At 42.4% G+C, this 14,355-nt stretch overlaps 1 protein-coding gene across 2 annotated transcripts in view; it reads right to left on the bottom strand.

Annotated features, from left to right (window-relative positions):
• Positions 1 to 1,351: 1,351 nt before the first annotated feature.
• Positions 1,352 to 14,355, bottom strand: part of LOC138648718 (phospholipase A and acyltransferase 3-like) — a 28,876-nt gene continuing 15,872 nt past the window's right edge. For both annotated transcript variants that reach the window (XM_069738562.1, XM_069738561.1), the window contains exons 3-5: positions 11,689 to 11,788; positions 2,130 to 2,389; positions 1,352 to 1,571 (exon numbers count right to left, since the gene is read on the bottom strand). In XM_069738562.1, coding sequence (XP_069594663.1) covers positions 1,467 to 1,571; positions 2,130 to 2,389; positions 11,689 to 11,788 — 465 coding nt within the window. In that variant the 3' untranslated portion in view covers positions 1,352 to 1,466. The remainder of the gene's footprint in view (positions 1,572 to 2,129; positions 2,390 to 11,688; positions 11,789 to 14,355) is intronic.

Here is a 14,355-nt window from a genome sequence, read left to right as displayed (position 1 = left end):
GGAACACGGACAGGCTGGAATGACGAGGTAACAGGAACACGGACAGGCTGGAATGACGAGGTAACAGGAACACGGACAGGCTGGAATGACGAGGTAACAGGAACACGGACAGGCTGGAATGACGAGGTAACAGGAACACGGACAGGCTGGAATGACGAGGTAACAGGAACACGGACAGGCTGGAATGACTAGGTAACAGGAATACAGACAGGCTGGAATGATGGGATGACGGGAACTCGGACAGGCTGGAGACACAAGGCGGCAGGAACTGGAAGGGAGCAAAAGAGAAGGACAAGGTAACGGACAAAAGGGCAGAGAAACAGGGAAGCACGGATCACGGAGCAGAGCAAAAGCTGAGCAGAGAAACGTGGAGCCAAATCACTTGAAGGATACAAATGACAGTCAGGCACTGTCATGAGGAAGAGGCGGGCAGATAAACAGTGCGGGGAGTTACCTTCCGGGTCAGGGTCCTCCAAGATCAAGCTCAGATTTGTCTCTTTACATTGTGGCATTCAACAACCTCTGATCAGCACATATTTGTCTATCGGCGGTCATTTAACAACCTGTTTAGAAGGGCAGACCGCATACTAATGTTTACACGGAGCAATCTGTAATATATTGTTCAGTGCACGTAGGCAGAGGGAATCCTGTTCAGGCAGGTAGTTCTGCTACATTATTAATTCCTTGGATATCTTTTTGTATCCCTTATCCAGAAATGTCAGTGGCTGGATGAAAGATGTAAGAGTCTGTCTGGGTCCCAGGAACTCACTCAGCTTTTATGCACACACACTGATTACAAGCAAACAGGTCACAGGTGAGGACTTTACCTTTAGTATCCATACAAACCCATTTGTGTCATCGTCTGTGCATGTTATCCGGCCAAAATCACCAGGGTATGTGAACTTTCAATCAGGGTCATTTGGATGTTTTGGGCTGTCATTATGATTCAAAAAGAGAAAACACAGTAGTTTGACAATAAATGGCTTCACCCAACCACTAACCATGAGTGGAGAAAAAGTTTTGGTGTTATCACTCATTCTCTGAAAAAAGGCAAAGAAAGCAAAAATTCTGATGGGGTATGTAAACATTTGAGCACAACTGTAGTACCAAAATGTCCTGGAAAAAGCCAATGAGCGTATGCAATGTAGTGATACAAATACACCAGTGAGATGCCCGTGCTGATTGGCAGATCCATCTAGCCAGTTGCTCATTTCAATGACCCAAGAAAGGTCATTGTTTATAAATATTGAAAATGTTGTAACCTGAGGAGCCACTGTGTCTTGGCCATTGCTTCCAATCATAACCCAATGAACACACTCATTTTTTTTTTAAATAAAAAGAAACCTTACAGTTCCTATGTTTTTGCTTTTATTTTGTTGAACCTGTTTCTGAAATGCTATCTTACAGCAGATTATATTGAAAGGTGTCAGTCTTCTGCAGTGAGGTCTTCCCGATGTCCAATCATCTCAATATTTCTTTTGATGGTTTCTTTGCGTAGCAACTAATGCCACAGCGGCAATCGCTGCCATTCCAAGAATCCCTCCAGTTGCATACATCTTTGCATCGTCTACCTATTGGATACAAAAAAAATAAAAAATATTGTAGACTTCTACCTGTAAATTCCCTGAAAATAAAAAGGTCTAAACAATGGAACTTTGCTTAGTCTTATATGCTGTTGATAATCATAATTATTTTATGGCAGCATAAATTATCTGATCACCCAACTAGAATTTTGCTTACAAATGCTCATTCGCCAATTATTAGTTCATCTGTATGGGACATACAGTATAAAATGTTCTGCATTTGTGAATGATCACTAGTACGACTCCTATGTATACAGACTCCATGATTTCAATGAAAAAAATACAAGTTATACTGAATCTTTCCCAACAAACCGATATATCATTCTGCTCAGCTTCTCCTTCTCTATACAAGCAGTCCACAACTCGGACTGTATGTATCACCTTACAGGTTCCTTTTAGTCGTATAGTAAATTGGACTAAAAGTAAATGTCACAATTTTCTCCAAAGTTTGAAAATGTTTCTTCCACAATCAATGTGCACTCACAATAATTCATCTGCCCCTATATTCTATGAACCTCTGAACAATCAAAAGAACCCATAAATTACCTGGTCAGAATAGCCACTACCATATCGCAGTACCGTCACAAAATGTTCACAGTTGGCACTGGTGACGCTATAGTTCATTTTCTTCCCCACTTCTCTTCGAGCTGCATTTACAATTTTTCCTGGTGGGTAAGGGTCTCTTTTTTTGTCATACTTGTTGTTGACTCTGTAGATGCAGCCATCAGCAACCAACTCTATTGAGTCTTCTCTCACCACAGCCGTACCTCCAAAGGCCGAGGATAAACTGGAATAACCATCTTGATCTGGAAAGTAGAAAGTATTTGAGTCAACGGTTTTTCACCTGCTGGGTCCTAGTTGCTCCCGTGCCGCCCTTATGGTGGTTCTCATTGACCTTTGCATTCTTGGCTACAGTTGTACATTTCAGTGAATCCGCTGTTCTCGGCAGTATATGGATACACATTCCATTGGTCATCTTGTGCGGACTGCAACCGTTAGTACATGGACTCATATCAATAATATGGGGTACTGTGGTTGATGGCACTAATAAGGGAATTGAGGCTGACCTATTTAGGAGTACTGCCGCTGAGTTGCTAAAAAGGCTGCATACTAGAGACAATAATGACTAAGACTGCAGCTGGCACTAATCATGGGATCTGTCACTAGCAATGCTATGGAGGCACTATTGCTATGACTGCCTTTGGTGGCTTGTCAGATAATTTATATTATTCTTTTTATAGGGTCTTTGGGTTGGTTATGTAATGCAGGTGATCTGAATGCAACAGTGGAGACAACTGGCGGGATCAACAATCAACTACTTTATTCACTTAACAGGGTTAAATGCGAGAAAGATTATTTTCACAGATAAATCGCACAAGAACAATATTCAAAGTATAATTTACAGGCAACAGGGAATTATATGCATAGAGAAATATTGGTTAGTACATTACGGGAGCTATGTCCTCGATCAGCTTGGGGTCTACAGTCCAACCTTGGTCTAACTGAGAAGGAGGCAAACACTGTATTTAGTAGGAACAGTCTCTAGGGCACTCTTGCAGCTTTCTGAGCCCTGACAAAGTCTAATAACACTTTCTGGACCTCTTTAGCATCAGCCAGGCTCTGTCTCATCTACAGCCTCTTCTGCTCACACCCGATACTGTGAGTCTGTGCTGAAAGCAGCAGCCCTGCTCACTTGCGTCCCCTGATCACCAGCTAAGGTTTGAGTCTTTGGTCGCATATTCTTCAGGTATCTTCGGTGCTTGACCGCCAACTGGAGGCTGCTCGATCTGGTAAAGTCTGGATCTGGTCCTCGACTCTTTACTAGCCTTGTCTGGGTTCCGGGTCTTGAACGGCATTGCTCTGGTCTTCCGTACTTGAACAGCGCAGTCTGGATCCCAGGCCTCGAGTGGAGTCGTCCAAATCTCACTCACTGGCTCACAACGTCCCGCCTGTCTCGCTCTCCAAGCACGTCCCAATAATTCGGCTCTGGCATTCCTTGTGTCTGGCTTGGCTCTGGTCACGGCCTTTACTGGATCTTCCTCACAACTCAGGCCTTCTCCTGCATCGGTCCGCTCTCAATCTCTTCTGTGCCAATGGTGGCTGCAAGCCCACCTTGCAGGCATACAACCTGCCCTGGTGCAGGTTCTGGTGTCAACTGTCTTTCTCAGCCTGGCCAGGCCTTCTATATTCAGGAAGTCCTTCCTGTGTGTCACCTGATCAGGTTCAGCAGGTGAAACCACTCCCGCTGCAAATCTCCCAGCACAATTTAGTTCCTCTTCCTCTCTGAAGAGAAAATTTGCATATTTCCCAGAGGAGCATTGTGGCTTTAAGTCTCCTCACCTCGACATGCTTAACATGTCACTCTCCGCAAGGAGAAACGATACTTCTTGGATCCCGGTCAGACGCCTCTCAATCAGCCAAACCAGATCTCCACTTTGCACCGACTCTTAGGATTGCTACTTCCAATAGGTGGCACTAGAGTTCTAGTCTTCTTCCTCTCTGAAGAGACAATTTGCATATTTCCCAGAGGAGCATTGCGGCTTTAAGTCTCCTCACCTCGACATGCTTAAGATGTCACTCTCTGCAAGGAGAAACGATACTTCTTGGTTCCTGCTATCACAATTCGTTCTTTTTTTACTTTCACTTTCAGTTTGGTCCAGCAGATGGTGTTTGCTTACAGTTACTCAGTCTCTCTTATCCATCTCCTTACAGTTACATAACAGGAGGGCGCTGAGCATCAGACCAGACCCATAGAGTAATAGAAAAAGATGGCCTGATTGATCAACCACGTTTTCTATGGACATACAGATAAATATGAGATATATATATATATATATATATATATATATATATATATATATATATTACAGTACAGACCAAACGTTTGGACACTTCTTCTCATTTAAAGATTTTTCTGTATTTTCATGACTACGAAAATTGTAAATTAACATTGAAGGCATCAAAACTATGAATTAACACATGTGGAATTATATACTTAACAAAAAAGTGTGAAACAACTGAAAATATGTCTTATATTCTAGGTTCTTCAAAGTAGCCACCTTTGGCTTTGATGACTGTAGAGATGTGTCTGCTGCTAGAACTCTGTGTGGCATTGACCTGGTCTCTAATCTGAGCTGCTGATAACCTGTGATTTCTGAGGCTGGTGACTTGAATAAACTTAACCTCAGAAGCAGAGGTGACTCTTGGTCTTCCTTTCCTGGGGCGGTCCTCATGTGAGCCAGTTTCTTTGTAGCGCTTGATGTTTTTTGCCACTGCACTTGGGGACACTTTCAAAGTTTTCCCAATTTTTCGGACAGAATGGCCTTCATTTCTTAAAGCAATGAAGGCCACTCGTTTTTCTTTTACTTAGCTGCTGTTTTCTTGCCATAATACAAATTCTAACAGTCTATTCAGTAGGACTATCAGTTGTGTATCCACCAGACTTCTGCACAACACAACTGATGGTCCCAATCCCATTTATGAGGCAAGAAATCCCACTTATTAAACCTGACAGGGCACACCTGTGAAGTGAAAACCATACTTGGTGACTACCTCTTGAAGCTCATCAAGAGAATGCCAAGAGTGTGCAAAGCAGTCATCAAAGCAAAAGGTGGCTACTTTGAAGAACCTAGAATATAAGACATAATTGCAGTCGTTTCACACTTTTTTGTTAAGTATATAATTCCACATGTGTTAATTCATAGTTTTGATGCCTTCAGTGTGAATGAACAATTTTCATAGTCATGAAAATACAAAAAAAAATCTTTAAATGAGAAGGTGTGTCCAAACTTTTGGTCTGTACTGTATATATATATATAAATTCATAAATGTGTACCCAATCAAATAAAATTAATTGTAAAGTGCCAGTGCTAAAGTAAATGAAACTTCCTGATTGATGTGTGAATCAAAAAGAATTAAATGGACAAAAAGTTGTATAAACGCCCAAAAACCAGCCACAGATACCAACCGGTATGACGCACCGCTGCCCCCGCACACACCACTCCAACGCACGTTTCTCTACCGCTTTGTCAGGGCATTTCTACAACTTTTTGTCCTTTTAATACACTTATTTTTTAATAATGTTTAATCTAAGCACTTTATTTATATGTTGAATTTTGTATGATTAACATAATATTATTTAATTTAGGGTTTATTTTCACATTTTTAATTAATTTTTCACGTATATGACCAGCCACTAATTCATTTTGTACATTCTGTATATTGTTCTTTTATTACCAATTGGTTTGACATACCCTGCCCCCTGCCTACATACCGTATTTATAAATTCATTTAGTTTCTTTTATATTCTTGATTTTAAATTATTTTAATAAAATTCCTTGAATTTAATATGATATTTTGTGTCATTTTCCCATATGTATTAATAAAATAATATAATGAATTCATCATATGTTTAATGAATATTCTTTTGGGTTTATGTTTGTGATTTATATTAATTAGTTTTATATTTATTGGACATTTTTTGGTATTTCTTTTCTATATAGGATTTTTTTTTAGATATATATGTTTGCCTGGATCAGAAATGGCTTCTTTTATAGGAAGAAGGCAAACCGGTGGAGGCCGCCTGATGCGCTAGTCAATACCCTGCTGGGATAAACTTGGTCCTGACATTTGTGTAGTCTTAGACATATCAGTATGCAGGGGCGGACTGGGCCGGGTGGCAGGAATGCATATGCCCCCCGGGCCGGTGCCTGAGCAGCTGGACAGGGCCGCTGGAGGACCGGCAGCGATTTCCGCCAGCCGGCCCTTTAAATCTTGTAAAGGCAGGTCCTGTGTGTGCGCGCGCGCATTGCCGGCGGCTGAGAAGCGCCGCGGCGGCCGTGCTAGTGCACGAGCACGGCCGCGTTCCTAGGTCCTGCGCACGCTCGTCTGCTGCCTGTGCCAGCGCAGGCACACAGGAGATCAGACCACGAAAGATTTGAAATGTCCCGCGCGCGCGCATAGGGCGCCTCCAGGCTCCACCTGACTGTGTGTGCGTCTGACGCTGGCCGGCCTGCACCAGCGTCAGAGAAAACTGGCTGCTCACCACTGCCTGTCTGCCTGGGATCCTCTTCATCGCCGACGCTGGCCAGGACCCGTCCCACCTCAGCCCTTCATCCTCCCGACCTCACCAGGGACCTGGGTTAGTCCCAACTCCCAAGATGAATTTTTTTTATGTATATACAGCAGTTGCACCTATATAATGTGTATAGACTGCTATATATGCATTATATAGGTGATACTGCTGTGTATAATCACTATACTACCTATATAATGTATGTATAGCAATCTATATCTTATATAGGTGACAGCTACTGATGCATATATATACCTTATATAGGTGACACTGTGGGGTGTGTTTATGTATATATATATGTACATGTATACACAACAGCAGTATCATCTATATAACATATATACATCAGTAGCAGTATTGCCTATATAACATATAGACTGCTATACGTAAATTATATAGGTGGTATAGTGATTATAAACAGCAGTTGCACCTATATAATGTGTATAGACTGCTATATATACATTATATAGGTGATACTGCTGTATATAATCGCTATACCACCTATGTAATGTACGTATAGCAGTCTATATGTTATATAGGTGACACTGCTACTGATGCGTATATACCTTATATAGGTGACACTGTGGGGTGTGTGTATATATCACACCACTGTATACACAGCAGTATCACCTATATAACGTATATACACATCAGTAGCAGTATTGCCCACATATATAAGATACAGATTGCTATATATACATTATATAGGTGATACTGGCTGCTACTGCTGTATATAATCGCAATATCACCTATATAATGTATATACAGCAGTCTATATATAGGCAATACTGCTACTGATGTGTATAGTTGTAGTATCACCTATATATTGTATGTGATAATGTGACTGCTGTACATACATTATATAGGTGAAACATATATATATATATATATATATAATCAGTTTCACCTATATAATGTATGTATGTACAGCAGTCACAGTATCACATACAATATATAGGTGATACTACAACTATACACATCAGTCGCAGTATCAACTATATATTGTATATACAGTAGTTTCAATGTGATATATATTCAGCAGTCGCGGTGTCTCTTATGTGATGTATGCATCATAATATAGTATAATGCTGTCTTAAATATGTATATATATATATATATATATATACAGTATATAATTGTCTAAGGGTCACTTCCGTCTGTCCTTCTTTCTTTCTGTCACGGTTATTCATTCGCTGATTGGTCTCGCCAGCTGCCTGTCATAGCTGCCGCGACCAATCAGCGACGGCCACAGTCCGGAAGAAAATGGCCGCTCCTTACTCCCCGCAGTCAGTGCTTGGCGTCCGCATACTCCCCTCCGGTCAGCGCTCACACAGGGTTAATGGCAGCATTGACCGCGGTGTAACGCACTCGGTTACCGCCGCTATTAACCCTGTGTGACCACATTTTTACTATTCATGCTGCCTATGCAGCATGAATAGTAAAAATATCTAATGTTAAAAATAATAAAAAAATAAAAAATAGTTACATACTCACCCTCCGGTGGCCCCCCCGGATCAGGAACCGGCCTTTTCCGCTCCGCGCGACGTCCCGGTGACCGCTGCATGCATTGCGGTCTCGCGAGATGATGACGTACGTTCTCGCGAGACCGCAATGCAATCTTCAGACCGGACTGCACGCCAAGCATCGGGGAACGGACGCTTCGATCCGGAGGCTCCAGGAGGTGAGTATGTAACTATTTTTTATTTTAATTCTTTTTTTTTTTAACAGGGATATGGTGCATACTACGTGACTGGCCAATATACTACGTGATTGTGCTGTATACTACGTGACTGGTCAATATACTACGTGATTGTGCTGTATACTACGTAACTGGGCATACTGCCCAGCCACGTAGTATATTGCCCAGCCATGTAGTATATTGCCCATTCACGTAGTATAAAGCACAGAGCCACGTAGTATATTGGCCAGTCACGTAGTATACAGCACAGAGCCACGTAGTATATTGGCCAGTCACGTAGTATATTGCCCAGCCACGTAGTATACTGCCCAGTTACGTGGCTGGGCAGTATACTACGTGGCTCTGTGCTGTATACAACGTGGCTCTGTGCTGTATACTACGTGGCTCTGTGCTGTATACTACGTGGCTCTGTGCTGTATACTACGTGGCTCTGTGCGTAGCTGGGCAATATACTACGTAAACTACGTGGCTGGGCAATATGCTACGTGGCTAAAGAGCACCATGTAATTGGACCTGTGGTCGATCATGCGCACTTCGGCGCCATTCACATGTGGCTCTTCAAATAACGCCTTTAAGAGGAGTGTTGAAGGGCAGGACAAAGTATAGCAAAATTCACTTTTCGGGGGTGGGGAGTGTTTGAGTATGTGGACTGGTGGGGTTTTTTGTGGCAGGGCTGCTTTTTTGTCCCTGTCCGGCCGTGTGTGTGTGTGTGTGTGTGATTATACAGTGGGATTGTGCGTGTGTGCACTATATATACAGTGGGGCTGTGCGTGTGTCAATTATACATTGGGACTGTGCGTGTGTGTTTTATATATATATATATATATATATATATATATATATATCTCGCATGTTTGCCGTCACAGGACAACCTGTTCCCGGCGCAGGCACCGGAGAATCCTCACAGAGCATAGTGCGCACGATATGAGGATTCACACATAGTGACTGTAGACATGTAGCTTAAAGGGAACCTGTCACCCCGAAATTCGCGGGTGAGGTAAGCCCACCGGCATCAGGGGCTTATCTACAGCATTCTGTAATGCTGTAGATAAGCCCCCGATGTTACCTGAAAAAGGAGAAAAAGACGTTAGATTATACTTACCCAGGGGCGGTCCCGCTGCTGGTCAGGTCGGATGGGCGTCTCCGGTCCGCTGCGGCGCCTCCTATCTTCTTTCCATGACGTCCTCTTCTGATCTTCAGCCACGGCTCCGGCGCAGGCGTACTTTGCTCTGCCCTGTTGAGGGCAGACAAAGTACTGCAGTGCGCAGGCGCCGGAAAGGTCAGAGGCTCGGCGCCTGCGCACTGCAGTACTTTGTCTGCCCTCAACAGGGCAGAGCAAAGTACGCCTGCGCCGGAGCCGTGGCTGAAGATCAGAAGAGGACGTCATGGAAAGAAGATGGGAGGCGCCGCAGCGGACCGGAGACACCCATCCGACCTGACCAGCAGCGGGACCGCCCCTGGGTGAGTATAATATAACGTCTTTTTCTCCTTTTTCAGGTAACATCGGGGGCTTATCTACAGCATTACAGAATGCTGTAGATAAGCCCCTGATGCCGGTGGGCTTACCTCACCCGCGATTTTCGGGGTGACAGGTGCCCTTTAAGATCCGACAACCCCTTTAAGGATGGGCCGCTACTCATGGGCCACTGCTGTGTACTTGCCCCCCAGGCTAAAATTTGCCAGTCAGCCCCTGTCAGTATGTCTAAAGGTACCGTCACATTAAGCGACACTGCAGCGATATAGAAAACGATGCCGATCGCTGCAGCGTCGCTGTTTAGTCGTTGTGTGGTCGCTGGAGAGCTGTCACACAGACAGCTCTCCAGCGACCAACAATGCCGAAGTCCCCTGGCAACCAGGGTAAACATTGGGTTACTAAGCGCAGGGCCGCGCTTAGTAAGCCGATGTTTACCCTGGTTACCATTGTAAATGTAAAAAAACACTACATACTTGCATTCCGGTGTCTGTCGCGTCTCCTGGCGTCAGCTTCACTGTGTAGGCGCCGGCCGTAAAGCAGAGCGGTGACGTCACCGCTGTGCTCTGCTTTACGGCCGGCCGGCGCTGACACAGTGCAGGGAAGCTGACGCCGGGGGACGCGACAGACACTGGGTGATTGTGTCAAAGAGTCTGCAATGTCAATCAGCAGCTTCTAAGCCCAGAAGGATATTTCAAGTATTAGATTTTGTATTTTCTACATTTACACCACAAATCAGCTTTGCTACGGGAAATTAAACAATGTTATTTTTTTTTTATTTCCATTATTTGTGCAATCATGGTCTCGAATGTGAAAAGAAGCTGCCAGAAGAATGGATTATTAACTTCTTTCAACCGCTTTGCGGCTGTTGGAAGCCTGAAGAGGTTTAAAAGAAGTTCAAAAAGATTATACATATGCACAGCAAGTTGTTTTTACATTGGAGTGCATATGTTCGTTCTTTACAGGGCGGGTTTAGCACTTTTTCAGACGATTTCCAGGTAAAATTGCTCGAAAAAGATATTGTGTGCATGTACCTTAATTGCGCAATTTTTTTTTTTAGTTGATGCATAATAAATTATGCTGGATTATGATGGTGATGCGATGATCATGGTACAATGTATTGATCTAACAAAGCAAAAGTGGAAAAAATAAAACGTAACTTTTATTTTGACTAAAGTCACACACAAAAAAAACTTAAACCAAACACCCAAGTGGATAAAAATACTGGGGCTGAGTCTCAGGCAGTAGTGTAGTTACCACAGAGATTGATTATCCCCAGAAAGGACAGAATGATATCCTCCACAGTATATTGGAGATATCATAAAAACTAGAAATTGACATAAGAGCTGGAGTAAAATAACGTCAAACAGCACAAAACGTCAAACTAGTTGCATGAACAAGCAATAAAAGCCATCAATAACCGCATGTACACAGTGCCATTGATGGCTGTAAGTAATATAAAAAGGAACAATCTCACCGGTTCCAAGATGAGGGCCCAGGAGCACCGGATAATTTTCTGGTCAGAAGAAAGTCCGGAAAAATACCGGAGACGACAGTCCCTGTGTCAGTCCCTATGGGGCTATCGATAGACTATCCCCACAGCTCCTGCCCTTACAAGGGCAGACCACAGCTACCCCTGTCCAAACATGCCCTGCACTCTCCCTGTATGGTCCGTCCCGACGCGTTTCATCTGAGCAGAATCTTCAGGGGACTTTCTTGTGCATGGAGATAGAGTGCTAAAAAGGAGGGACACTAAGTCCTGCCACCCTCAATGCTGTCCTGCAGAGAACAATGTATTGATCAAAAGTGTCTGAGGAATGGAGTTGGTTTAATATAATTTGCATGGCATCATTCTTCTTACCTGTTAAATGGACCACCTTTCCCCCTCCGACATATATTCCCCAATGTTGGTATAATGGGCGTATAAATTCTATCAAGTCGCCTGGTTTTGGTGAAGGACCCTTTAAAAACAACAATGTACAATATATTATTAAGAAATGAAAGCATCTCTATCACTCAGTACAAACAATTTCTCAATCCCTCCTTGGGTAAATAACTTGGTGGTTAGAGGAGCTGGAAAGCTATGAACTACCAGAAGCCGGAAAGATCAAGCCACGGTTAGATATTGACTTGCTTCTTGTTACCTGACAGACAATGGTAGGATCTCATCATTCAATTAACAAATGACCCAGTTTACCAGTTTATTATTATATAGGTGCATAGGTACATTTGTGAATGAAGGTGATATAATAGTTAAACAATATATTTACAAAGGAGTAGTGCTAATTTACACAATAATTGATCTTTCAATCCAATATTCAACCGGTATCAGATCTATATAGAACAAATGATTAATTGTACAACGTTGAATTGGAGCCACCAAAGTGACCTCACTATTCAATAGGTACCTGCCTGAGAAGGGTCTCCGTTTCAGTGTAAGTTCATAGTTAGAAACCAAAATTTGGAATGTGGAAGTTCCAGTTTTTCTGTTTTCTTTTTTCTGGCCCTCAGGAGATCTGTTTAGGGAGTGACATCACTCACACCAGAGTGGTAGCTTCTTAGTATCCTGTGTCTGGAGAAGCGTTATCAGCCAGAACGTCACAGTCATTTTTACTCCTATTTCAGAAGAAGGATGAAGCCTAATTTTCTTTTTAGTTAGGTGGTGGTGGTCACAGAACTTCATTTTTGTAGTTTGCCTCCACGCGGACTTTGCCACCATTTTTCTGAACCGTCATCAATATATATAGAAAAGTATACTCACCTCTCTGGCCTCTGAACATCACCTGTCTGGTTGTCACTATATCTTCAGATCGCCTCCACTTGAGCTTAAATCCCCAGTCCTCTCACGCTTGGCGAGACTTCCAGCTTTAATTAGAACCCAGGTTCTGTGCAAGCATGCGTAGGTCACAACATCACAGCGTGCACCGAACTCTCCCAGGGCCTATCAAAGTGAACACTTCTTCGCTATGTGCTCACAATGTCTTTTTTGGAGCAAAGAAACAGAAGACCAGGCAATAAGGAGCTTCCACCCGCATCGAGGATCCAGAGTGAAGGATGGATGGAAATTTTTAATTTTAAAAACCTTTCATTTTTAAATGACAAATGTAAAACACTTAATAAAACATAAACACAACATGTTTCAGCTGTCTAGTCTTCATCAGCTGTACACTTGATGAACTAGATAGACAGTTGAAACGCGATGTTTTTGTTTTATTCATTTTTTTTAATATGTCTTATGTCATCCCAAACCCTTTGCTTAGATTTTAAAATTAAAAATTTCCATCCATCCATACCTCTGGATCCTAGATGAATCTGCGTGGAAGCACCTTATAGCTTGTCTTCTGTTTCATGCTCTGTCCCCCCATTGGAACCATTCCCAGGAATCGTCCATGGCAACACCGCTGGCAGCAAACCACCATCAGGGATCCAAATTGGAGACACGTTCCTGCTTGCACAACTCCGTGAAGTGAGCTGAATCGCTCACAATCCACTTTGATGTTACACTTTTAATATTATGCTTCGATAGCGCTCCCGTTTATCCCCTCTGTCGTCCCAGGAATTTTTAGGCTAGGTTCACACTAGGTGTTTTTGCTGCGTTTTTTAATTCTAATTTTCGGCTGCTTTTTACAGCACCAACAAAGCGGATGAGATTTCAGTTATCATGTTTTGCTGCTTATTTTTGTGCCAAAACTCGATTCTATGGAACAGGACTTTTTTTTTCAGCACTAAACTTTATCAACATGCACAAAAGACAAATCTAGCATGCCAAAACGCCACAACAAAAACACGCAAGAAAAACAAAGGAAAACATGCCTTTTTCTACAGCTTCTTTCCTGCAAAGAGATAAGGTTTTGCTGGAGAACAAAAAAAACCTAGTGTGAATTTACCCTTAATGTCTTCTTTATACTTATTCTGCTCCGAAAACCACCTGAAAAAGCACTAACTAAACATTAAAAAGATTAAACATAAGCATTTCTATGTAAAAAGGAATCGTTGTTCATATGTTCAAACTTTTGAGTCTTTAAACCACTTCAGGTTTCCAAAAACGCCAAGTGGTTACAAGAAGTGACCTGGCCATTCTTCTGTGATTTCCACTATAAAGACGCTCTATGCTTTATAACAGAAGTTAAGCTGAGAATTTTTTTGAGTGTTTTTCCAGCATTTTTTGCTTCCTTCATTGTTGAATAGAGCTAAAACAAAAAAAAAGTCCGGAACACGTCAGTAAAAAAGATACCGCAAAACCAATGGAAAAATACTAAAAAAAACAATGCTGGAGGACAAAAATGACAAAATAACCATCAGGAAAGGAGCAAAAAAGTGCTAAATAGGGATAAACCATCATCATTACCCAAAGAATCTTTCTCTTGAAAAACTCGGCGGATTCACCCATGTGAAAAAGATACATCTTGTGCCCATACCCATAATTCTTCTAAACCATAATTCGAAGCAGATTTTGGCACTGATTTCACCCTTTGCATTATAATATTCAATTCCACAGTTTTTTTTTGTTTTGTTTTTTTCGTTTTTC

The sequence above is a fragment of the Ranitomeya imitator genome, chromosome 9 (genome assembly GCF_032444005.1).
Source record: "Ranitomeya imitator isolate aRanImi1 chromosome 9, aRanImi1.pri, whole genome shotgun sequence".
NCBI lineage: Eukaryota > Metazoa > Chordata > Amphibia > Anura > Dendrobatidae > Ranitomeya > Ranitomeya imitator.
Note: the sequence above shows the minus strand (reverse complement) of the source record. Positions and strands in the feature narration are given on the sequence as shown.